General features: G+C 31.9%; 2 protein-coding genes and 2 long non-coding RNA genes across 4 annotated transcripts; 1 reads left to right on the top strand and 3 right to left on the bottom strand.

Moving 5' to 3' along the window:
• Positions 1–927: 927 nt before the first annotated feature.
• LOC107434671 (metal transporter Nramp3.2) lies at positions 928–5,500 on the bottom strand. Its single transcript, XM_016046158.4, has 4 exons — positions 4,705–5,500; positions 3,727–3,863; positions 2,935–3,587; positions 928–1,497 (listed from the first exon to the last, which is right to left on the bottom strand). The coding sequence occupies exons 1-4, from the start codon at positions 5,226–5,228 to the stop codon at positions 1,282–1,284; spliced, it is 1,530 nt and encodes a 509-aa protein (XP_015901644.2). The 5' UTR covers positions 5,229–5,500; the 3' UTR covers positions 928–1,281.
• Positions 5,501–10,916: 5,416 nt separating this feature from the next.
• LOC107434660 (uncharacterized) lies at positions 10,917–13,546 on the bottom strand. The gene is made up of 6 exons (XR_007242404.2): positions 13,393–13,546; positions 13,149–13,288; positions 12,434–12,557; positions 12,265–12,334; positions 11,899–12,180; positions 10,917–11,785 (listed from the first exon to the last, which is right to left on the bottom strand). It is a non-coding gene; the product is annotated as an uncharacterized LOC107434660 (long non-coding RNA).
• Positions 13,547–23,691: 10,145 nt separating this feature from the next.
• Positions 23,692–26,799, bottom strand: LOC107434645 (probable indole-3-acetic acid-amido synthetase GH3.1). The gene is made up of 3 exons (XM_016046131.4): positions 25,896–26,799; positions 25,669–25,770; positions 23,692–25,572 (listed from the first exon to the last, which is right to left on the bottom strand). Exons 1-3 carry the CDS (start codon positions 26,213–26,215, stop codon positions 24,198–24,200), a joined length of 1,797 nt encoding a protein of 598 aa, XP_015901617.2. The 5' UTR covers positions 26,216–26,799; the 3' UTR covers positions 23,692–24,197.
• On the top strand, positions 25,446–25,892 carry LOC132804557 (uncharacterized). Its single transcript, XR_009639767.1, has 2 exons — positions 25,446–25,584; positions 25,671–25,892. It is a non-coding gene; the product is annotated as an uncharacterized LOC132804557 (long non-coding RNA).
• Positions 26,800–27,395: the final 596 nt, after the last annotated feature.

Raw genomic sequence — 27,395 nt, 5'->3', positions numbered from 1 at the left:
ACAGCCCATAAACTATAAATAAAGTCAGTTTATGTTAGGGAGAGGCTCTACGTACGCACTACGCTTTACCGGTTAAAGTTCAAAGCCATGAGATAGGTCCCACCTGAAAAAGCCCACTTAATTATTTCCCTTTTTTTTTGTTTTTTTTTTTTTTTAACTGCAAAAACTCGTTCATGCAATCATCCGCTTTATAATTAGATATTACTAAGTAGGTAATTACAACAAAAAAAATTCGTCGTTGTTGTGCAATTATATAGATGAGGATGGAATTAATCTTGTTGTAATTAATCTAGTAGATGTTGACGAGTAACTTCGTTTTTGTACTAAAACTTCCTTTGTGTTGGCAAAAATTCAATTATAATGGGAACCAGGCAATTACCAAATGATATATGTAGTACAATAACATACATAGTTGGAAAATTAATTACATATAATTAAATGAGTTTTTAAATACACATTCTCTCCTGCATTATTACACTTGCTGTCTAAATTTATAAATGTAATTCTTCAATTTTTTCATATAAATTTGGCAAAATGATACCATAAACATTAGTTAAAAATAAAATAAAAGAACATAAAATTATTTTCTAATAGAGTTTATATTAGTTGTGTATAAAATTCATTTATCAAAATAGCATATATGGACTAAGTGACCAAAAAATATATATATTAGTTAGGTCTTTTTTTATTATTATTTTTTTCTTTAATGGTATGACCTGATCGAGTGTTAAACCTTAAGTACTGATGATCAACCTTCTGCATAAAAAAGTCTCACATCCCCTAATTTAACATATGTCTCAAAATTGAAACAGACAAACGTGTGTCTCAGAAAAAGAAAAAAAAAAATGGTACTTCATTTTATGTTCTATCCATTCCATGCTAAATACATACTATTCAAACACAGATAAGTTGAAATGCCAAATGGAATTGAAGAAAAATTCCAATTTATATTGCCCAAGTCTAAATTGTTAATTTTGATCATGTTGTTAGCTGCTAATCGATCAGTGTAGCTACAGCATTATGCGATCAGGTTTTCAAAAGCATACAGAGACTGCTTCCTAGCCTTGTTTCCCTTGGCTCCATGTACAACAGAAATCAAATAAACGAGCTCTTTACCATACAGAAACAACATCTTACTAGTGAGTTACACTTTTGTACACAAATAGATCTATATAGCCGTACACTTAAAAATTGCGCTGTTCAGCCATTCAACTGTTGGCAATTGCTAATGCTGCAGGTTTTGATTTTCTAGCAGCAGGACAGGGCAATGAAGATGGTAATTTAGTTTACTGCATCTGTAGGCCTCTTCTGACCGAACCAGTTTGAAGAAAAGTTGAAGACACGAGAAACAAGGTAAACTATGAATGCAACATATGCAGCAGTGAAAGCGCAGACTACACTGCCAAACACCACTCCTTGCGCTTCAGTGGAAAAGAAATCAACCAAAAGATACCCGTTGATGATCATCACCAGGCCAGCCACAATCCAGGAAACTGTCTGTTGTAGAAACAAAGAAAAAAGGGTGAGTGACTAAAGCATTGGTTTTGCCTGATTACCACATAAACAAAATTAGTATGTCAGATGCAGCTGTTATATGATTAAACTTAATTTCGAGTTATTATATATATATATATATATATATATTTTAAAAGAAAAGAAAAGAAAAAAAAAAAAAAAAAAAAAAAAAAAAAAAAAAAACTAACAGCTGAAGCATGAAATCTCAGAATAAAACATTAATCAAGTACCCTTAAATACTCAAAAAACAAATCTTCCTAACATCTAGATAAACAGGACTGACATGTAATAAAGATGTAACATGGTCAAATTTAGTGCCTAAGGATGAAAAGATCAATAACACCTTTCCTATGTTTACCTTTCCTATGTTTTTTGTATGTATGCTCTTAGTGATTCTTCTGATAAAGACAAAAGGGCCAAAAACTAGCATCAATCCAAGCATTAGAAAGAACTAACAGAGAGCTTGAAAGTCTGGGAGAACGACTGCCAGATTTTTATTTTTGCTAATAATGGCAATTTGTTTCTAAGCGTGTAAAATATAGCCACAAAGAAATCAGCAACTTTGAGGGCGAAAAATCGCTGGGATACACAAGATTATCCTCTGCAGCACATTTTTGCTTACAACATCATAGACGAACTTGGTATTGGGATGTTCGATGTCAAATAAATAAATGCAGTGCAAGTTTCTGATTCTTGACAAAGACACTCAGAATACCTATTAGGCTATTACTAATAACTTCAACTTACAATTTAGGAAATTCATAATAAACTAAAAGCTTCCTGAATGCCATATGTATACGAAGGCAGTAAATCTACAAATCTAGGAGTAATAATATTTATTAATGCCAAACTGATTCCCTATACCAATTCAACACTATTGTTTACAACAAATATAGGACCAAATGACAATTCTGTTTCATGGTGAAATTTGAGCAACGAAAATTATAACATAGATCACAACATGGATTGTATAACCAACACTACTGTGTATTTAAAAACATATTCATATATATATATATATGTATGTATGTATATATATATATATATATATATATATATATGTATATGTATATATATATATATAATATCAAACCACCTGGTGACAAAATCTGGATGCATAAAATGGATGAACTGGTACAACCCAAAAGGTATGAATATGGTTATAGATAACATGAGCAGAAAAAACAACCATACTCAATTGAATGAACTTCATATGAAATTGCCAATGGCGACTTCACAGATACATTTGAATGAACTATATTCACAATATATAACAGGATCCTATGAAAAAGAATATCTAATTTTCAAGCTCATATAGCAAAAGAAAGTTCCTGACTTCAATCAAATTACGATAATGGATGATGTTTAAAGGTTATCCTCTGCTTTACAACATACAGAATAAAAGAGATAACTACATACCTTGAGTATAGAGCCAATTCTGAAAGTTCCCATCACCTGCTCCTTTGACACCAAACAAAGCAGGGGAATAAGTGCAAAAGGGATTTGAATCGACTGAAGCACATTAAGCCACTCGTTCAAAATATCCAGTGAGGACTCCGAGGTATCAAACACAAGAGCAACAATTATAGTTGGAACAATTGCGAAGCTTCGAGTGATCAATGCTCTCATCCATTTTTTCAACCTCATATCTAGGAAACCTCCCATGATAAACTGCCCAGCATAAGTTCCTGTAATGGTGCTACTCTGGCCAGCTGCTAATAACCCAATACCCCAGATGTATAAAATGGGAAACAACCCTCCCCCATATTTATCTTGAAGATACTGCCCAGCATTCACAAGGCCAATACTATCAGCCAGTTCTGTACCATAAAACCCTTTGGCAAAAACGGTTGTGACAAATAAATTGATAATGAAGGAGACTATTAGGGCAAGAGTGGACTCTATGCTATAGTAATTTAGAGCTTCCTGGACTCTGCCTCTCTTGGTGTTATCGATATCCCTTGATTGTACAAGAGCAGAGTGCAGGAATACATTGTGAGGCATGATAATGCAACCTACAACTCCAACAGCCTGCCTTATTGTTCTGGAGCTAAGTTTTGGAACCAAAATACCTACCAAGGGAATACATTTTAAAACAATATTAGACTCAGAGCATAAAATGGCCATAAATTTTACTTTTAGGCCAGAAACTCGGCAAAATTGCTCAAACTTGATAACAAATATTCCAAGGTAAGTAGTACAATGGTTTACCTAAAAGAAGTTCTGTTCCATTAGGCTTAGTTTCACCAAACATCCATGCAAATGAGACTGCCATTATTGCAATTAGAACTGCAAAAACTGCTTCCAATTTCCTCACACCATAATTCTCAAGAAACAGGAAGATAAAACTGCAACAAAGCGATTCAAAAAACGTCAAAAGCAATGCTGACAAAATGTTAAGTAAACAGAGCAGCATCTTGGTTTATAGTGTGAAAATGTTTGGGGAGAAACAGATATTACGAATATCTGGAATATTAGTTTTTGATCCTAAAAACAAATGCCCCGGTTTCAAAAGGATTAGCTGACTTTTATTTCCAATTATCTCATTGTATATATGAGTTTTATTTTCCAGAAACCAGAAGACTCATCTTCTACCCATTTTTCAAAAAAAGTTCAACAATTACTTCCATTTTACCTTTAGAACGCATTTTTTTGAAATTTTTATATTTTATTTCCTTCTTTTTTTTTTTTTCCCCCCTAATTATGTTTTAAGCAAATATAATAAAATAATGTTTTCCTTTCTTTTCTCGAATGGACTCTAAACTCAAAAACAAATTTGACCGATTGGGCGAAACACTGAACTTCACAAGTACAGTATATAGACCCCCTATCAAAACTCAGAACATGGTCAAACACAGTCTTACAAAAGAAGCCCATAGAGAAGGCTTGAAATGAAAATTTTCTTAAACAACCATTGCTCAACCGCAAATTTCCGGTGAAAGAGCAACGTCAAAACCCAAAAGACATCAAACAGAAAATGATTATGTCTAAGCATAAGTTCAACCAGACACAGGCTTTGATCCCAAAAAAAAAAAAAAAAGAGAGAGAGCGGAAATCTAAATAAAAAAGAAACAGGAAAGAAAGTGAGAAACAAACCAAAAAAAAAAAAAAAAAAAAAAAAAAACAACATTGATAAAATTAATATGAATCAGAAGGAAACAAAAACAAAAGAGAAGAAGCTAAAATTACCAATCCAAAGCCGTTATGATAACCCCAGCCCAAAGAGGCAAAATCCCATTAGTCAAAATCTTAAGGGCAATAGCACTCCCAATTACCTCCTGTATATCAGCACCTATCAGAGCCAACTCCGCCATAACCCACAGCACCAATCGAGCCCATCTGGGGTATTCATCCCTGCAAAGCTCGGCCAAGTGGCGCCCAGTAGCCACGCCGAGCCGAGCCGACAGAAGCTGAACGAGGAGACCCATAGCCGTGGCCCAAAGTAGCAGCCACAACAGTGAGTACCCAGCAATGGCACCTGATTGGAGATCACCCTCCAGGTTTCCAGGATCAAGGAAAGCGATGCTCATCAAGAACCCAGGACCCGTGAAGAGCCAGAGCTTCTTCCAAGAAAACGGCGGCGTTCGGTAATCATCGGCGTCGGTTTCTTCGACGCCGACGATGTGTACCTTCTCGTCCGAGTCATAAGCGGTCTCTCTCTGGTCATCGTCGGAATTGATTAACAGTGGCTGTTCGTGCAAGAGGTGAGGCATGGCGTGTGAGTGAAAATTCGAGTGAGGGCGAGTCAACTAATCCCACCAGTGGTCGCTTCAAAACCCTCTTAGAGTAAAATGATTTTTTTGGTGCTATTTGAGTTTTTGATTGATTTGGTTGGTGTTGTTTCACTACTGCTTCTTCTGCTTATGGTTTTATTGTCATCCGACTCTGCAACTTTATCGTTAAAGGAAAGAAGCTCGGAAAAAGTAAAACTACCAGTCCCACTCTTTTTCCTTTTTCTTTTTTTTTTTTTTTTTTTTTTTTTGTGGCCTTTCTTTTTGTCACTTTTCATATTGTGCGTCTTTTTTTTTTTTTTTTTTTTTTTCTTAAGGCAATTTCTGTTCTATTATTAACGATTCATAGCCTGCCACGTAGAGAGAGGGAACTGTTTAAAAATAAAGTATAGAAGGTGGTTTTTGTAATTTAACTCACCTGACGTGTTGCTTGAAATGTTGATTATTATTGTATTGTGATAGGTGACAGGGCTGAAAGAGACTGCCTTTCATCTTTTTATATCAACTTATTTTTTTGAGGATTTTTTTTTTTTTTTTTTATTTTTAAGTTAGGAATGCTTCTTTTAGTTTACTATGTTCTGTTCCGTCGTGTTTTTTATTTTTGGTAATTAAGAAATTTTATACATTTTTTTTTCCCTTTGTAAAAGGAATTTTAGACATTCTTTTTGGTCAAAACTTCAACATTAAAAAATTTATCCCATTAAATTATAAAAAGATGCTAAGAATTTTAAATATTTAACTCTTAAATGTTTTTCCCAAATAAAACTATGGCTTACATATATTAATATAAATTAAGAAGCAAATAATAAAAGTTGTTTTTGACCAAAAACATTTATAACACTAACCATATCATTTTCAAAAAGTTTTGATAATTTTAAAATTATAACTTTTTTATTCAAAAAATTATAAATTTAGAATGTTTGCTATTATAGAATACAACTATAGGGTATCAGATTTATATTACACAAGAGCTATTAAAAGCAAATGATAAATAAAAATAAAAATGAACAAATATTTATATATTACATCAAATGGATTAAAAAAAAAAAAAAAACAACATTCATCTTTGTTTACGATGAAATTTATGTAAGGCATTATTTGATGTTATGTTGTGAATTATATAATTCACCATATACTCAGGCATACCAATAATTCGTTAGCATTATATATTTAAATTATGCAACACATTTTCAATAAAATTAATAGTAAAAGAAGAAGGGACATATATTTGTTCAAACCAAAGGATATATATATATATATATCCTAAAATTCCAAATTCATAATTAAGGCCAGACAAAATATTAAGAAAAAAATCTTAGACATGACATTGCCCATTATTTTTCCTATTTTATTATTTATTTTCTAAAAAAAAAAAAAAAGGCTTTTTCTCACATAACTCGAGTAAATATGTCATGCAACTTGAAAATTCAGTTGGGTAAACACTCATAACTGTACCATCCCCGCGGCCCCACAAGTGGACCCCATATTCTAGTGGCCTATTAAAAGTTTAAAACATAGAGGCAACGATGACATGAAAACCATCTGTACGGGAATAAAAAAAGCGAATCCACGTGGCATCGATCAGGAGGCGAGGGAGCTTTCAAAGTTGACGGTTACGTAAAGCAAAAGCGTGGGGGAGCAGCGTCGGATGGTGGACGTATGTGGATGGAACGGGGCAGCTGATGATTTTATGGTGTATGGCTCGTGCCGTCACGAGTCGCTGTGCTGCCACTTCGCTTACATTGCTTATTGTATTTCTTCGTCTCCACCATTTGTTTTTAGCATCACGATTTACGAGGCCACGTGCACATTTCGCAGCACCCTCCCCCCGTGACTTCTTGGTGGGCCAACGGAATAATAGGATTTTTTTTTTTTTAATATTTATATATAAACATATATATATATTTGTATTTATAATTTTGAATACGTGAGTCAGCCTCAAAACGACATAGGATAGTGAAAGTGATAACGAATTGTTTGTCAATTGGTAAATTAAAGAAGATAATATTAATCTAAAGGAAAAGGTCAAATTTCACTCCAAATGATATTTTCTTCGTCCGGTTTTGAAAATTCTCTTTACAAAGACAGATTTAATTTAAAGTTTTAGTCATCAAAAAATAAAACTAATAAGTTGACAATCAAACATATATATATATCTATACAGTCTTGTCGTCTTATTTTATACTTGATATTCTTATCCTTTATTTAACACCATTTTGTTGTAACCACCAATTTGAAGGAAGTAAAATTTGTATGATATGTAGCAGTTACAGGGTTTATTTATTTATTTTTTTTTTTAAATTGGGTAAAAACAGAACAATGGAGTAGTTTGGCATTTTTATTTTATATTGAAAGCATAAAGAATTTAACTTAATTAAGAAAAAAATAATTATTATTATCCAATAAAATCATGATTATACTATTTTTTTTTTTTTAGTATTGTTTTTTATCGCTATGACAAGTATTATAAATAAAATACATGTTAAATCACCATTCATTCCAAAAATACCGTTTAGCAGGAAGTAGATCTGTTTAGCAGGAATTAAAAGCTTGCCTGGGTTTCATTTGTGTTTGCTCAGCGTTCTTCAAATGCCGTGCTCTCACAAACTAGATTTTCTATTACAAAAGTTAACGTTTGTATTTGGCTTGAAGAAGCACTTTTTTGGCTGCGAGATTTTTTGGATCATTGTGTATCTTCTTTGATGCTTTAATACAAACTATTTGATTCTTTAAAAATAAAAAAGAAATAAAAAAATGAAAGAAGCAAAACACATTACATATATCAAACGTATTCTCAATATACCTTCTTATTGAATCTTACACATGTCAAACAACATTTCAACACAATTGCCAATTCAATCGAAGGCAGCAAGGATCAAATACAAGATTTTTGGTCCCAAAATCCAAAATTCTTATAATATGTTAAATTACTGTTTATGCTAAAGTGATGTCACATAATCAGTTATATTTTCTAATAACATGTTAGACTTTCTAATTATTAAATAATTATAATTAAATTATTTTTAAGCTTTTAAAATTAAAAATTTATATGAGAAAATGAATCAATAGAATAAACAAATCAATAATTAACATATCAGCATGGATTTTAAGATAATATTTTATTGTTTAAGATATTTTTAAAAATAAGATGCAAAATACTTTTTGTATGAGAAATATATTAAATATAAACGGTACAATATATCACGGTGTATCATTTTCAATTATCATATGTAATAATTACTAAGTAGTTGATTAAGAATAACTTATAATCCCATATAAATAATCTAAGCATATTGAACCTATAAAATAATTACTAAGTGTTTAATTATATATAAATTATGATACCATATCATCTATATATGAACCTTTTATATTGCAATGTCTCAATCTCGTACTAGATTTTGGAACCAAGCAGTTGACAAGGTTGGGAAGAATTAATCCTAGACTTAATGGAGCATTTGATGCCAGGAGAGGGAGGCTGGGAGTTCAAACATTACTATCGAACGAATTTATTGGTATTAATGCACATGGTGACATATTTTGGACTGGTCTGTTTCTGGCGTATGATAATATAAATCTTTGTATCATCCTGTTTATTACCTTAAAATGAAGCGCAAACAGCAAGTAAAGTGATTCGCCAATCATTTACTTACTGGTAAAATGATTGATATTAGAGGGGAAAAAAGTTTTAATTCGGTTCTTCACTGTTGGATGAAACTATTTTTTATATTTATCTTTTCATAATTGACGGAAGAAAAAAGTGTTTTTTTTTTTTTTGGCTTAACGTAACAATGAAAATAGTTTTATGTTTTTGTTTTTAATTTTTTTTTGGCTGAAATGGGGAAAAAAAAAAAAAAAGAGTTGGTTATAAAGCAGGAGTGTTATCATACATTCTTAGTTTTCGGACAATAGTCATATCTATTTATTACACTTTACAAAATGAAAAATAATCTTCATAAAATGATTGGTGAAGGAGCCGAAACGTAGAAGGCTCGCCTTCCAAAGGTGTTAAAATCAACTTGTCGCTCTTAAAAAGCGTGTTAGCCTAAATAGAGCTTTAGGAAATGGTAATGGCTGATTGCAAAGAGTCTCTGGGTATAAACACATCGTCACCCACCCGACCCAAATGGACATCAATGGAGAAAAACAGTCAGTGCGTTGCTTTCAAAATGCAAAGTCATATCAAATCCACTAATTAATCTTTTGTCTTTTTTTACTTTCTTCTTTTTGTATTATTTTGGTTACAGTCGTACATTACTCCACGATGTGAATATATAATATTCGGACCAAAAACAAAAAGAATTTTGGGGCTTTTAAAGGCGATGTTAATGGCAAAGTGGCATTTTACATGCAAGTCCACAATTTTCTAGGACAGATAGGGAGAAAAAAAAAAAACAAAGAGTCCACAAATTTTTTCATTAAAAAGAAAACAAATTTCTTCATCATATAAGATAATAAGATAATTGTCCATGTATATAACTTATATAATAAGACACTGTAGCTGCAATTTGATTTTTTTTTTTTTTTTGGGGGGTAGAACATTGAAGGAATAAATAAAATAAAATCAAAAGTTCACAATTTTCTTCATTAAAAAGAAAATAAACTTCTTCATCATATAGGATAATAAGATAATTGGCCATGTATATAACGTATATAATAAGACAACTGTAGCTGCAAAAGAATAAATAAAATAAAGCCGTTTAAATGATGTTTTTTTTTTTTTTAATATTTTATATTTTCAGAAAATATACATTTGATGGTAGCTTAACACTATTTTAGACTTTTAGTTGAATAAAATTAAAATGGTTTATAAACCAAAATTTTCATTAGAGTTTATATTGCTCTATAACAATATCTCCAAATATATATTATTTTGTTCTTTCACAATATGTTCCCTTTTGTAACATTTTTTTTCCATGACTTTTTTGGTTTTGCAAAATTAAGGATGTATCATATATTTTGATGGTAGGTTTTGGTCTGCTATCTCATTAAAATATAGTCTATTTCTCATTTGTCAAAAATAATAATAATAATAATAATAAAAAATAATGCTGAAGCCAAATAGCCACACCACATTGAACCTTCCCCAAGTAAAGATGAAATTGAGGAGATTGCAAGCAAACTTTAGGCCTCAGCAGTAATGCTGTAGCATAAAGAGGCCAACATTCTTTACTATATTAGTGCCTGTCCTTTTCGCTCCTGTGTGTCCATTGCTCTCAACGTTCCAAAATTTGAAGTTTCCCTAGCTAAATATTATATCTAGTACAAATAGAAAGGAGTGCCTTTTTAACTTTTTCTTTTTCTTTTTCTCTTTCATTTCGTCTTTATGTGTTTTTTCTTTTTTTTGGGTTTTTGGAGCTTAGCTTTGAAGACAGTGCTAGAACCCACTTTCATTTTTATAAAAGGGTATCGTGTGCTTATGTGCCTCAATATGTGAGGTTCACGGGGGCTTGAAATATGTGCAAAATCCATTGCATTTTTACCATGATTTTGGAAATGTAGGCCATTTGGTTTGGTTGTTTGGTAAGAATAGAGATTTGACATTTTGTTAGAATTTAATAAAATTAAAAAACATGCCATAAGCCTGTATTTTTATAATATAGACAATATATTAACGAATTAAACATTTTATTGAATGGAAATTTGATTTAAAAAAATAAAAAAGAACAATAAAATTAATAAAAATATTATTAGAGCTAAGTTGGTGGACCTAGCGTACGTCCCTTGTCAACCTTTGTCAAGAAGGACAACTTGGTCTTAGTAATAGCACCGAAAGTAAAAGAAGGAGAAAATAGGATATGGATTAGTTAGGAAATATGTTGTATCACCTGAGGAAAAAAGCCATATGACGCATTGTGTTGTGGCTCGTAAAAACTCGCACTCGATGATTCGCGTACATTCAATGGTCTACAAAAAGGGCTTCAGATCCGAAGAAAAGTATGTATTTCTTCCTTGACGGAACAGAACAGAACCTAGGCCAGCTACCAAATAGATGCCTCCACAAAGTAGACCCTAGATGGTGTGGAAGTTCATAGTCGGAAGTAACATAGATTTTCTCCTAGTTCTGGAAAAATCATTGGGCTTGACATGGACTAGTATTTGAGCAAAAATTTGTCAGACCCAAAAGTTTCTAAATATTGGTGCGGCCCAATGGCACATAGGAAGTATAGGTTTTTCTTTCTTCGTGTAGCCCAAAATTATATAGTCCAATCTTCCCGATGGGTCTTCTAGCTGAGATCTCTTTTGGACCCAGTAATACATGACATGGACACTTTCTTTTTTAACCCAAAAAACTAAATTAATAAAATAATGTACAATTTTTCAATATAATACAGCAAACAGGACTCCAAATTAGCCACATTGCCTGATTGAGACAGTTATTATGTTACCCTTGGTTTTGTGATGAAACCCACAAGGGACAGTAGGAGAGTAACCATATTCATCATTAGAGGTCTCCATCTTATGCGGCAAACAACTTTCTTACTTTGCCAATGCATCTTCTGCATACTGGACAAGTCTTGGTTTCCTCATCAAAAATCCTGCCAAAAATTAAAAAAAAAAAAACGAAAAAGAAGCAAAATTTACATCTTATAATTAATAATTCACCATCGGACACAAAATTTCCAAACTCTTTGATTCCTATATGTAATACCTTTTGGCACAATCATAGCAGGTAGCGCAGTGGCCACAAGGAACAAAAAAACAATTGCGCTGCTCATCATTATGCATATTTTTCCATCATACAACTCCTCCGAAGCGTAATTGCTGCTACTGCTATTACTGCAACTTCCCGATTCTAAATCTTTTGGGCAAGTTCCTTATGTTAGTGGCATTGTTTTCCTTGGCATTATAGGGTCGGTTTCAGTTACTCCTGGACTTGAATTAACGTCGCTGAGAAACTTGAGTATCATAAAGAGTATGATCGCTACCAAAACTGCATTAATGTTATTTTATGGTTCTTAATGGATATCAATTTTGAAACAAAGAAGAAGAAAGAAGTATATAATTAGCTACTTACATAAAACTGCAATGTAAGCAACCAAATGGGCAATCAAAATGATCCTGCTGCACCATTCTTCAAGATCTTCCTGTGTCATTGGTTAGGAAGAACTTAAAATGGGGCATGGAATTAAAATTTCATTGTTCAGAGTGAAATTGACTGGAGGATATAGAGATTGATGGCTTACTTCGTAGGTACCACTTATATTGTAAGGGTTAGAGTTGGTCAAAAATCTTCGATGGTCCACTCCTAATAAGGAACACATTGCCTGTGTCTGCGACATCTCTGTCTCGCTCTGTCTTTTATTTTCACTGCAGTTTGATGAAAGTCAGAAGTTTAGTTTAAGCTTGAAAAACAGGTATACCAAGAAACAGGCATAGACAGTAAAAGAGGGCAAGAAGTTATGAGTCACATGCTCTCCATTTAAAGTCATATTCTTAATTTGTATTTTAATTAAAAATGAGTTGTTTTTCTATAACTTCTTTTATGGGGTATTATATGAATGAAAGCAACACGGATTTTATTATAAAATGTTTTAAACAAAATATTACTGCCAAACATGTTTGATTAATGATCAAAAAGATAAGTATAAAATAGTAGTTGTATTATTAATAATGCCACAGCTACATCCAAGGTCGAGGTTCTATGCATTAAATAGGCTTACGATGCTTCATATCTCCTCAAAAAAGCGTTAGATATCTCATTAAAGCGGATATACAGTATAACTTATAACCCACATACAAATATAAATGCCAATATTCAGGTGTGAAATATGAATGCAGAAGGTAGTTTCTGAAATCCTAAGTAATTAATAATATATTAAATGACTCTTAACCATAGCTAGAAAACAAAATTTGAAATCCCAAATCTAAAAACCAATGAACAAAGGCCTTTTGCATTACCTCAAAAATACCTTGGTTTCGATTTCATGCTCAATTCCATGTTCTTCCAGGAAGCCATGAAGAAAACACTAAATTAATCCGAATACATTTAAAAAACGGAATAAAGAAAATGAGAAAAGCTCTCAATATTCACCACGTCACTGCAAAAGAAGCAACCTCAATTAAGAAATGAGAATGGAACAAAAAAATTGTTTAACAAAACTTTATAAACATGTTTAAAGGTTAGCAATACTGGTCTCTCTACCTACTAAATTTGGTAGCAATCTAACTACACCAAAATTGTTGCAGGTTCTGTAAATGGCAGGGGAAAAAAAAAAAAAAAAAGCAACAATAAATTGCGCTAAGGATTTTTGGGGGACACTTGAAAAAGAAGGAAGAGGATGGCAGATAGAATGGTAGTTGTTCATTCCTCTCTGTGCTTAGTTTCAACTACCAATTCTTTTAGGTGAGTTTGGAAGGCAAATTGGCATTAGAAATATGGAAGTCTCTAACACTCACTTATTTGAACGGTAGGTCATTTTGTACATGGGGTGGGCCCAAAATTCCTGATCCTGAATTTTTTTTGTTCGACATATATATATGTGCTTCAATTTCATCTGAAGCCGATAGTGACAGACAAAAAAAATATTTGGGGCTATTAATTCTCTGTTTCCGAATTGATGGATTTGTATGTATTAGAGTTTTTAATTTGAACCTAATCTAGAATTTTTACCTCCAAATTAATAGAATCATTAACAAAAATATTAATATCAACAATCATTACCAACCAAACTGGATTAAAACTACTCGTTATAGCACTTGTTGCATAGCATCAATCAATGGAAACTTACAATTTGATTGCTTTGACTGCAACATTATAAAACTTCAAACAGGCTATCTATCTAACTTTTGTCGTCAACCTACTTTCTTGTTTTCATAATTCAACTTACTATTTTCTCGTTACCATCTCCAATAAATACATATTGGCAACTTCTATTAATTCAATTAGAAGTAGGCCTTTTATGGAGCACCACACATAAGAAACACCCAGCCCATTAAGTTGCACATTAGACTTTTCAAATCTGAACCTAAAGGAGATTTTTTACCTCCAAATTGATAGAATCGTTAACGAAAAAGATTAATACCAATGATCATTACCTTCCAAACTGTTCTAAAGCTATTAATATAGCACTCATCAGTCAATGAAAACTTACAATTGGATTGCTTTGACTGTGACATTACAAAAATTCAAACAAGTTACCTATGCAACTTTTTTGTTTTTATAATTCAACTTACAAATTTTGTTGTTCCCATCTCCAGAAAATACATATTAACAGCTTCTAGTAATTCAATTTGACAGCATACATAAGAAAAACCCAGCCCACTCCTGTTGGATGCAGCTTATGGACCACTAATGCATACATTATGTCCCGTACAAGTTGGGCTTATTCCAATCAACTGTATAGCACAACCTAGAATAGTAATTGGGCTCAAATGTAAACTTTAGGCCACCGGAAAATTATTTCCATTTTTATTTTTGAACTTTGGAGGTGAGATCATATAAAAGAAAGAAAAGTTAAGCACTTTTGTATGCACTTTTCCACAAAACCAATATAAATATATGCATATGTATTTTCCTCTCCCGTAGCTTTCAAGTACCAAATGCAATTATCCAAGTGTTAACATTTGGACTTTAATGAAAAAGGGCAGAAAAAATTCAAGTCACATCATTTGCTGGGCGAAATACATATATATCTATAAACATTGAAGGGAGTCCACCCCCTCAGGGTTCATAAAAAAACGAAGAAACAAAGAAATTAGCAAACAAGATTTGAAAGGATTAATGAAATTGAATAATTTTATGTGTTTCAAAGACAAACACTTTTTTTTTTCCTTTTATTTATTTATTTTTATTTGATGCACTAAAGTAAATTAGTATCAGACATGTGAGACCCAGAAGGACAAAGGGGAGTACATCCCATTCACCAAAAAAACAAAAATAAATAAATAAATAAATAAATGAAAGGAAAATAAAAGGGGAGCACATCCCAATCTATCTCCACCTGAAAAAAGAGCACAAGTTGAAATAATGGTGTCTGTGATTATTGCACGAAATTGGAAACGATGTTGCTTTATGGTCCATATTATTGGGAATGTTCAGAGCATCTATTTTATAAGTGAAATTGACCTATATAGCTAGTATAATAGTGTGTGTATATATATGGGCATTTGATTGCGGTCCAGTTCAGTTTGAGTTGAGTCGGCTAACATTCTCACTTTAGGCATACTTTCTTGCTTGCCAAACGCAACCACACTTGATAGCATGGGTGGCTGATCAGTCCATTTTTCAGAAAAGTGGATAAAAGGGTAACTGATTGCCTCGCCAATATCGATCTATCTCATCAGATGCTCCAACACTCACCTCCATGATTGGATAAAAAATAATCATCCCAAAGTCTATCTTATATATATACTCGATGATTATACTACTACGTCAACCATATATGTATATATATATATATATATATATATATAGTTTTAATTTAAAAGACTATCTAGTTCGTTTTATCTATAATATATAATTAATAATGATATATACATAATTAATAATGATATGATGTATTATATGATGTTAAACGAGGATAAAAAATAAAATGCATAAATTTTCTTTTTAAAAGAAAAACCCAGTATGATTTACACACCTTATAATAATATATTTTATTGGTATTAAAAAGTTTACCTTCATTTATTAAGTGTTTAATTATTTTGATATTATAATATATATGCTTTATAAAATATGATTATATATACATATAGCTACCTATTAAATAATGACTTAGTTAGAAGAGAGATAGCGGAGATCGAGCTGCTTTGATTTAGCAAAGAGGATTTTATTTTTATTTTTTTTATTAAAATGGGAAATTTAAACTCAAATTATCGAATGAAGCTTTGTGTTTTGCCACTGCCTGACAAAGACTAGTATAAACGATTCTATTAGGGGTTAATTAGTGTGACTTGTCCTAATCTCATTGATCAAGGCTTTATTCCATTTAATCATTTCAAAATAATTGTTAAAAGTACAGTGCTGCTTTAATATCTGATCAAAAGAATAATTGGTTTTTGATAACCCAATACAAAATCGAATTATTTTTTGGATGGAAGAAACAGTAGAAGGATATTGGGCATCTTTTCCCAAGCAATAATCTGTTGTTGGGAAAAGAAAAGCTAGCTTAACAAAGTTTTCAATAGTATTGACTAAATACAATTCATGGAGGCAAAGCATATGACATTTATGCAAAGAAGGAGACAGACAATAGTAGGGGGATTTTGTCTTTGATGTGAAAGAGAAATAAAGATAATAAAGATTGGAAAATAAAACGTACGTGGAGTTAAAGTGGCAAAGCAACAAAAAAAATTTAAAGAAAGAGGGAAGCATGATGGGAGACTTAAAAAAAGTAGAGCAATATTTTTGCTAACTCAGAAACAAATCATATAGACATATTACCTCTGCCAAAAAGTAAATGTGGGTCTGTGACTAGAGGGAAACACATCAACGACTTTTTATTGCTATTCGAAGAAATTACGTACAAAGTACTGCTTTAATTTAAAGGTAAATTTCATCCGCACCTAGAAGGTTTGACGAATATCATTAACATTTACAATGTTTGTAAAATCATCACCTACATCTTTAAAGTTTGAAAAAATTATTATTTTATTATTTTTAGAGTTGATTAGGACTAGATTGATTCAAAAAAAATTCTATTTTATCCTTAGTTTCAAAATAAATATCAAAACTTTATTTTTACGATCTTTTTATACAATTGTATATTAAAAATGTAATTTTTATTTATCTGTTTTATTTATGTTGTTTATAATTATATAAATGAAATCTACAGTAAATGATATATGTTTTTAATACACATTAATATAAAATAAATATTATAAAAATGTAATATTTGTTTGACACATAAAGGTAAGATAAACTTTTCATAAATCAATTTGTCAAAAAGTCAACTCCAAAAGTGATAAATAATAATTATTAAAACCTTAAGGAGATAAATAATGATTCTTCAAACTTTAAAAGTTTTCTGCACACTTTAGATAAAAATTTTCCTTAATTCTATCATCATATTTTCTCTTCCTGAACAATCTAGATTGCTTACTTGGCGAAGAAAACTTAGAAAGCCAAATTGATTTGATCTCATTTTGTTTGGTATAAATTTTGAACTAAATTTCAAATCCCTTAGATAAAACAACTTGTTTTTTATCAGAGAAGTCTTCAGTTTAATACTTTGTTTGTTTATTTGTTTTTTTTTTTCTTTTTTAATAATTCATTTATAAATCTTGTATGGATTTAAAGATTAAAATACGTGAAGAAGTAAGTCAACATTTTAATATTGCATCATTATTGCTTAGCATTAAACTATATAACGACATTCCTTTTTTAAAGTCCTCCACAATTCAGATGGATGAGAATTACAACAGGTGTGAACTTTCAATTTTGGGTTCAGTCAGGCTTGGAGCTAAAAATCTCTTTGGGAAATCAAACTCTTTCACTATATATTGTTATTTTCTACAAATTTTCAGAAAATTAGTAAATTTTAGATGAAGAAGTTTAAAATTTCATTTATGATAATTTTTGGTTGTTCCTTTATAATGTTTTACGTTTAATATTTCATGATTATTAATATAGTTGATCAAGTCCCGTCCACATTCAAAAATCAAAATGTTTTTTTAGGAGGTTGAAAAGTTAGGAATATCCGTATTAACTAGATCTACTATCCAATCTAATGTACAGATTTTGATTCATTTTTAACTTCTTTTTTCCCTCTTTTATTTGTTATAAATTCAAAAAAGAAAACAAATGGATAAAACAAATGTTAATCCAACTTTATTAATAAAAATATAAATAATATGATGATCCAACTCTTGGAGCCAAAAATCTTGAAATCCTAAATTCAAAACTAAATAAATACATATTTAAGCTTTTATAAGAAATGGTTGCCTCTAGCAGATGCAAGCTCTTATGTCTCAACTAAACCACTGTATAACTAAGCTACATTAATATATCCAAATATGCATATTTTCTTGAATTAATTAGCTATTGTTTTTATTTATTAGATTAATTGCTTATTGAAAAAATAACTGTGTTCAACTTGGACACAGGGCGCTACTCCAAGATCCAAAATGTTAAAATACAATTCATTTCAGTTTATCATCAAAGTAATCATAGATCTTAGTGCCCATTAAACCACATAATGATGGTATCTAAATCTAACAAGGCATGCTTTTCGCTGCATCATCGGGGCCTTGTATTGTAATGCTACTTGTTCACATTTATATTTTGATTGGATATTTTGCCTTTTCATTTTGATAAAGAATGTCTAAGATTGAGGGAACATAACAATCATTATTTCTATGCAACCCAAAGCTTCTTTTTTGTTGCCTCAGCCGCCTAATCAAATATTTAATTAAGCCAAACTAACCAAGCATGCAGCTTAAATGGCCATCTTTATATATAAATTAATATACTTTCATGTACTTTTCTCTGTAACTCTGGTTTTTTTTTTTTTTTTTTTTTTTTTTTTTTTTTTTTTTCCGCTTTCAGTTCAAACCTGATAGAGGGAAATCAAAATGAAATTATTACAGTTTTTTTTTTTCTTTGATTTTTTAAATTTGTTTGCTGTTTAGGGTTTAAGCTGCAGACAATGTGACACACAAAGGTATGCTTTTAGCAATAAATGAAGCATTCAGAGAGACATTAGGTTTTTCCTTGATCACTTTTAACAGCATCCAGTTCAATGGGACTTAAAATTATGCCGCCGACCAATATTGTCGCATTGGGTGATGTCGCTGTAGTGCAATTAAGAGAAAAAGGCTGGAATATTAATTTTTATGTCTCATTTCTTTTTTTTTTCACTTTTTCTTTGTTTCTTTTTTATTGCAGTGGAATAAATGAAAAAAAAAAGGAAAAAAAATCAGACTTGGATAAAATTTCTGTGGGTGTGGGGGGGTGTGTGTGTTTTTAATCTTTATTGTCCAAAAGTGAATGGTGATGTTACGTGTAACATTTTTTTTTTTTTGTTTTTGAGTCAATATTCCTGGGATTGTCCTGCATCATACAACTGCACCATGTTTACTTGCCGACTGTCAAAAAATGTTTGCATCTAAGAAAACCCTTATGACATAACCACTTGAATCTTGAAGGTTGAGCCTGATGACAAATGACATCCCATCAGTCACTTTTCCTTTATATATTTCTATTCTATAGATATAAAATTTGCATATACGAAATGAAATTTTTTGCAATGTGTACAAATATATATACTGACAATTGCTGAACAATATTCCGTGATATGTATACATATAAATAATATAAAAACAATAATTTTAAGAGGAAAAAGTTGATAAAGATAGTAGTATAAATACAAAATAATAATAATAAGGCTGTCATGATGTTTTAGAAGTCAGAAAGGAACCATCCACATATTATGAGTCCATATACTAAATGCCTCATGCTATGCTGCCATATGAAAGACCCATTAATACACTCTTGGGGATTGGTACCCATGAGTCAGGCATTTTTTTTTTTTTTTTTGAGGTCATATTTAGCAAAAGGAAAACCTGAAACACTTTAAAATATGCAAGTAAAGACAGAGAATCTGATATTCCATGACATCCTACTTAAACAACAGCAAATTATATTTTTGTAAAAAAAAAAAAAAAAAAAAAGGAAGTAAAAAATTAACAAACTTATCACACAATTAATGCTAGCATGTGCACTGAGATCCTTGCACATGAAGGCCATAGATATAAGTTGTTCAGTTCAGTTAGCAATTCAATAAGTCTTAGTTAAATGCTAACAGTTTAACAGAAATCAATACCATTAAACATAAAAATAATTTAAATTAATGAAAAATTTACTAACCATATTGATCATGAAATATTTGGATACCTTAAAAGGGAAAAAGAAGAAAAGAAAAGGAGTTGTATAGGCATGATCAAGCTCTAACATATTGCCATTTGCATTGTCTTCTACATGTCATTATCATTGTTTTACATTTGTTTTGTTAGGAGGAGACATTGACAAAGAGGTATAGCCTTTCAATTTGCTTTTATAGGTTTATCTCTCCAATTTTAGTTTGATTTATCTTTTCTCAGCTCCAAGAAGTCACTGTTACCGGTAAGATAATTAATATTCTCTAACTAAATTTTATTTAGTTTTGGTTAATTTGTTTTAATACTTTCACGATGTGGTCTATCACATTTTTGGTTGTATAAGACAAAATACGTTCGTGGCATGGCCATGTGCTTTTACAACTCACAATGACTTGGTGAATTTCGGAACAAAGTTGCTGGTGACTCAGACTATATGCAATTACAATTACGTAATTGGGGTAGACATGCATTAATGACCATTTACATTATGAGGAATCTGTTAGTAGAAAGAATATTTCTCAATCTTTTATCGGTAGTCTCAGCAATTTTTCATGTAACATAAAAAATTATTTATAATAAATTTCTCCTTTATTAATTAAGCCAACTTCACTAAAAAAAAAAAATAATAATAATAATAAATGAATACTATTGGATTTGAACAAGTGTGACCTATCACATCGATATATTATGAATAGAATATTATTTATAAGCAAATCAAACAAATTAAAGAGATATGATGATATATTTGACATTATTATTTTCTACGTAGATATAAATTTCAATTATCTTGAGCTGTACGAGGAGAAAACTTCTTATACGTATCTATAGGGCATTGCTCGTCTAGCACAATGAGCTAGTTATCGAATCGAAGCAAAACATTCCAGCGCACAAGACAAGATACTTTCTGTTTTATTATATATATTTCATAATTATATCTATTTTAATACTTAGATAGATATCTATCATATTGCAGTTTCATGTAACAAATATTTTTGTTCCGATAATGGGATGGAAAATCACTGTGTTAAAAAAAAAAAAAAAAAAAAAACTAATTGCTATGCAGCTTTCGTTAAATTCAATTTGGTCAACAAGTATGCAATTGAAACACTAAATTACTTTTTCTTTTTTTAACTTTTTTCCTTGAACAAAAGATATAAGCTATGTTTTTTTTTTTTTTTAGATTGAATGATATACAAGCTATGTTAAAGTTATGAACGAAGTCCTCTAGCATGGCCCTAAAGATCTTAGGAGCTCCTATGTAATTATTATTTTTAAATGTACACCTTTTGCTATCTTTTTTATTTTATGAGAAAAAAAATAGAAGGAAAAAAAAAAGGAAAATACTTATACATATTGAAGAAAGGACTCATTGGCTTTAACGGAGTTGTCTAATCCGCAATCACCTGCAAAAGTTAAACTATAGTACCAAAATATCGATAACATAACATAACATAACATAGTCCATGACAACTATCTCCCTCAAAGTCCAACATGGAAAGTTTTGTAACTCTTTACACAAAATTATGTGCTAGAAAGTGACGTTTTCTCTTTCCTTATAAATAATAAAGTTTGTGATGCATGCATTGATTATCTACATGTTCATATATATATATATATATATACACATCAAACCTTTGTTGTTTTTAGATTACATAAGTAGTGAAATATAGGTTTTCGATATACTAAAATTTTATTTAAAAAAATTGAACTTTGTTGATATTTTATAATTGATAAAAATAATTTTAAATTTCAATTTTTGATACGATCCAAAAATTTTTTTAAAAAAATTATATCCAATTTCATCTTCACTATATCTATCTATATATATATATATTACTAGCAAAACATCCATTATGTGATAGATGAATGGTTAAATCATTTTTTTATTTTATTAAAAAAAATCAAAATTATTTTCACTGGAAATTGCAGGACTAATTTCCAGCTACTATTTCAAAAACATTAATAAGGCAAGAAAATTAACCGCCAAAACAAAGCTCCTTGAAAAATTGTGTTGAACAAGAAAAAGTTACATACTTCCAAAAATCCATATGTAAGGATATTAAAGGCAAGGAATCTACCAAGTGCATGCATATTGCATGCTTTATTTTTCTAGTATGCCAGCAATTAAATTCCACTAGGAAAAACATCATTACCTCTATAGCTACCGACTGACTTCTGAAAAAAAAAAAAAAAATATATATATATATATATATCTTTGTACCTCAAAAGAGGTATACCTGGACCAGGAGGCATTTGGCTTTTGAAAAACTAGCACTTTATTTGTTAGTGGATACCTAACTTTTACAAACAACAACAACAACAACGATAAAATAATATATATTTTAAAAAATATAGAAGTAATTTTTTTTTTTTAGATTTTTCTAGCCAAATAATTTAGTAGTTAATAGGGTATATAGCTAGGCTTATCCATCATCCATATAGTTAACGCACGAATTATTGCATGGAAATTGCTTGATGTATCTATAAATATTTTATAATATCTTCAATTTATTGTAAAAATGACACAATTATAAACAAATCATAAATATATATATATATATATATATACATACAATCATTTTCCTATTCAGATGTTATGATTATTCTCCTATTAAGATGTTTTGATTGTTCTACCATTAGAATGTTTATAATTAATCATTTTATTGCTTAAAGGGTTATGATTTAAAAAAATATTAACAGATTATATAATTTTCTTAAAATTTTAAAATCTTAAGAGGATAAAACGATCCATGTATTAATTTATATGTGTTTTAAATATATTTAAGATTTTAGCTCTTGAAGCAATTTAAAATATAAAAAAGGAAGTCTTAACGGTTTTCTATTAATATGTTTATAACTTGAAAATTCTTATATATATAAATATATATATATATATATATAGTTTTGCTATAAAATATATGCATGCATTTGATATCAAACTATACATGTAAAATTACATATAATCTTTACCTGATTGCATGTAAAAAAACATATGGAATTATATGTAATCAGGCATGCATACATGATACATATTATGTACTTATAATTTATAACAAAATTATATAAATATAAATATATATAAATATATTTATATATATATATATATATATGTATATATATTTGTATGGTGGTATCAATAAGAAATATAAATTATTTATTGGCTACATGATGCGATAGTTTATGTTAAATGCCATTATGGCTTTTTGCTGATAATAGGATGGTAAGTGCCCAGTCTTAAGCTATCCAATGGAGCCATGAATGATTTCTATATATATAAAAATCAAGAGTGGCATCCATAACGTCATGATAGAATATGGTTGATCCATCCAGCATATACGTATAAGGCAAGCATCTACCCATGAAAAAGCTCGTGACGTGCTTCCAAACAAAAAGTGGACCTGAAAAGTAAAAACTAAACAAACCCCTTTCCCCAGCTCTTTGCATCACTTTCTCTCTCTCACATTGTGTGTGTATATATATATATATATTATTCATTTTCCCCAGCTTTTTGTATCTCCCTCTCTTTCTCTCTCATCGTATGTGTGTATATATATATATATATTATTTATCACTGTTATTAAGTAACTAAGTAATTAACACAGATCCCAGAAAATCAAAAACCTAGTTAACAGAAGAAAGGAATATATAGTACGTGCACTAAAATCCATGCGCATAAATCCTACGCATATCTTTAAACAAACAAATATTACACACACCCTTGGAGCACGAATACATTTATATACTTGCCACAAAATCAAAGCGAGCTAACAATTCCATCTCACTTTTTTTCTTTTTGTTTTTTTGGTTGGGGGGGTGGTCGTCGATGTCATTTCTTTCAATAATTTCAAGAAAGCTGAAAGCAAAGACATGGACACGATGGACAAGCAAACATGCGGATACCAGATTACTTGAACTTATTTCACATACAGACACAGACACACACTCCATATTAAGTGCAACCCCAAAAAAAAAAAAATAAAAAAAGACAGAAAAAAGAAAAAGACACTTTTAAAAGCTATAGCATTAACAAACAGAAAGGCTTGCCCTTTTGTTGTTTTGGTTGGTAGCCAAACACAGCTTTTATTCTTCTTTTTTTTTTTTTTTTGGTTCCTTTTTTGTCCCCTGGCTCTTTCAACGACGCCGTTCTGGCGTCCAATGCGGCGCCGATGGGCTGAAATGCACCGAAGCAACCCTTGCGTCAAGCAGTTCGGTGATGGGTGTGGAATTCACGCACCTGGGCACCTTATACTGGTTTATGGAGGCACCTCTTGATATTGCATAGTCCATCAGCTCCTCGAATGTCCCGTTTTTCACCACCCTTATCTCAAGTGGTCCTATCGAATTGTCAGCCACTCGGCTTTGTCTGTAAACCGAGTTTAGCGACTCTTCCATCGCTAAGCAGCACCTGTTCAACACGTCATCAGTCGGTGGGTTCGCTGACTCTCTCACCAACAATTCCCAATAAATCACGTAATGCCCTGGAATCGTTCGTGTATCAGCAAAACTCGTATACTCAACCACGCTGGTATTAAACTCCCTCAGCAGCACCGAAGCGTTCTCAATCGCTTTCTGCAGCTCGGCTTCATCGGTCTTATCCGATTCTATGCTCAGCAAAACATTTTTCCTCCTCACGAACCGAAATTGCGGTGCCGAATTGTAGAACCCAGTGACTTGAAGAATATCGCCGACTCGGTATCTGCAAAGTCCGGAATACGTGGAGACCACTAACTCGTATTCCTTACCGACTTCGACATCGGCCAAGTCGACGAGCCGAGGAGGCGAGTCTCGGGACGGCGGTAGAGCCCAAGGGTCATGAGGCATGAACTCGAAGTAGCCCATGTTGGGCATAATGGTGTATGAAACCTCCGAAGGTTTGCACATTGGTTTGAGGTTTAGGCCGAAATAACACTCGGACGAAGCGTACATGGTACAAGGCTTTGGTAACCCACCGCTGTAGAAATCAAGCGTTGGAATGTACTGGGCCATTGCACCTGTAACTATCACATCGAGGTACTTGGTCTTGGGCCAAATTCTTGGGATTATACGTTCCCAATTCTCATCCGAACATTCTTGAATGATGAAATCGGCGAGCTCGGGATCGGGTTTGAGAACTTTGGACATGCATTCTCGGATGGAAGCGTCTGTGATTTTAGGGCTTAGCGTTCCGGTTGAGATGTCATGGGCCAACTCTCTCCAGTTGAGTTGGAGGAACCGAATGGCTCTAAGAAGTCCGGAAGCGAACACCGCACCGACTCGGAGGACTTCCTGGCGCATGATGAGCCCGCAAAGCATTTGTGTGTACATGCTCTGGAACGAGTCGACGCAGAGGATGGCCTCGTTGGGACTGGTGTACACATTGTACGGATCATAAGGTCTGGTTTTGAATTGTTTGCTGTTGTAGTAGCTTGTCAACACAGGCCGCGCCAACAGACCCCCTGGGGTCTTGGTTGAGTTCTTCACGAACAAGAAGTAGAGTCCCTTCCCTTTGTCTAAACCCGGAACATACCTATATGTAAAGGTATTGAAAGAATAAATATAGGAATTATTTTATTAAAATTCGGGTTTAATTTCTTTTTAAACAGAACTTTGATAGAACACTTACAGGTTCATAACCGGCATAAGAAGGCTGTACAATTTCTGTCTTCGGTCCATTTCTTCAGCGATCGTCGGCATCAATTTCCTTTCTCCTGCAGAAGTTCCAGAACTGCATGCAAATCCAACATCTTTATATCAATAAAAAAAAATAAAAAAATTCTAAACAAAGCCTAAAACAGAGAGAGTTGATTTGAATTATTCTATTAAAAAAAAAAAAAGAAAGAAAGAAAATACCTGGTGAGGAACTCAGAGATGGGATGAGAGGACAAGATGGGGGAGCGATCGCCATTAGCAATACGTTGGATCTCAGGCTGAAGATCCTCGTAAGTAACGACAGGGATTTTGGACTTGAAAGTTTCGCGATGAGTAGCTCCGTTGAGTCCGAAACGCTGAAGGTACTCAGTCTCAGCGTTCTGACTCAGTATCTCACTCAGAACTCTTTCCTGAACAGCATCTGCGTTGCTGGTCATCTCCTTTATGAACTGGAGAGCATATGCATCCTTCTCGGATGAAGGCGGACCCAGTGGAGACGAAATCACTGAATCAACGGCCATGATCGAATCTCAAAGCGGACTGATGATCGATTAAAAATTAAAAAAGAGAGAGAGATTGATATTTTGGTTTATTTATTTATTTTGATTTTATGTTTTTTTGGGTTCAGAAAGAGAGAGCTAGGTAGTCGTAAGAAGGGGTGTGGTTTCTATGTTCACTGAGATGAGAGGTATTTATAGGCAAAAAAATTTTGGATCCGAAAAGAAATTCCCGTTGCCACTTCACGCTCTACGTCACGGGTGTAGCGTATAAGAGCCAGACTAATCGTACCTTGGACGGACGCTGACGGAGGCTGGCTGGTCATACCGGACACAGGAAATATTTTTGTTTGAGCGACTGTGGGTTGAGAGGGGACATCTTGGGCCCACGACACGTCAAGTGGCTATTTTGAGTCCGACATGTGGACCCAATCATTTTGCCAGGTCAGCCTGGCTTTGTCTAGGCATCCTCGTCAGCCAGACCACGCGGCCTTTTTCGAGTGACTTTGTTGTTTCTTTGACAATGATTTTATTTATTTTAAGATGCCGGCTAAATGATCACTCTGTGACTCTGTGTGCGTCTGTGTGTGTGAGAGGCATTGAGACGGCCTGAGATTAAGAAATTTTTATGTTGCAAATAGGGAGGAATCTAACCCTTTGAATAATGATAAGATTAATTAATATATAAAATAAAATAATTTTAAATGCAATCGTTAAGAATGTAATCAGGATAATTATGAGGAAAAGGTAGTAATGGTGCAGTAATCACGTGGACATGACCTAAAATGTTTAGTTTTAATTTATTGAAAAAGAAAAATTGGTTTGGTTAGAATTTTGGTTTGTACCTGTTCTTAATGTCTAGGCTTGTGGGTGAGGATTTTCTATGGGAAGCGTAGGTGGAGTTTTTTGTAATGGTTTTACGTCATGACAGTTGCATTAGAACAACATTGTTTTCTTGGCTATCTTTTAGGAATGATTAAATAAAAAATATCTAATGCATGGTAATTATTTGTGGGCCTTTGCCAATTTTATTTATTTTTTTAATGGTAAGTTTACAATGACATTGAAGGAATCCTATGGATCTTTGGAAGAAAAAAAAAAATGCAAATAAAATATTGAGTTTATGAATTGTAAATAAATCTTGAAAAAAATTCACACTTGAAAACAATAGGGATTGGTACAACTAAAAGATTATGATGAACAT

Source organism: Ziziphus jujuba, chromosome 7 (genome assembly GCF_031755915.1).
Source record: "Ziziphus jujuba cultivar Dongzao chromosome 7, ASM3175591v1".
Classification (NCBI taxonomy): domain Eukaryota; kingdom Viridiplantae; phylum Streptophyta; class Magnoliopsida; order Rosales; family Rhamnaceae; genus Ziziphus; species Ziziphus jujuba.
The sequence above is the reverse complement of the archived record's forward strand: the minus strand, read 5'-3'. Positions and strand labels throughout refer to the sequence as shown.

Coding starts and splice junctions, on each gene's coding strand:
- LOC107434645 (XM_016046131.4), bottom strand. CDS start 26,215: ATGGCCGTTGATTCAGTGATTTCGTCTCCACTGGGTCCGCCTTCATCC. Junction 25,771..25,895: donor ATCTCTGAGTTCCTCACCAG/GTATTTTCTTTC, acceptor ATTTGCATGCAG/TTCTGGAACTTCTGCAGGAG. Junction 25,573..25,668: donor CTTATGCCGGTTATGAACCT/GTAAGTGTTCTA, acceptor CTTTACATATAG/GTATGTTCCGGGTTTAGACA.
- LOC107434671 (XM_016046158.4), bottom strand. CDS start 5,228: ATGCCTCACCTCTTGCACGAACAGCCACTGTTAATCAATTCCGACGAT. Junction 3,864..4,704: donor ATCATAACGGCTTTGGATTG/GTAATTTTAGCT, acceptor GCTTTGTTGCAG/TTTTATCTTCCTGTTTCTTG. Junction 1,498..2,934: donor GAATTGGCTCTATACTCAAG/GTATGTAGTTAT, acceptor TTTCTACAACAG/ACAGTTTCCTGGATTGTGGC.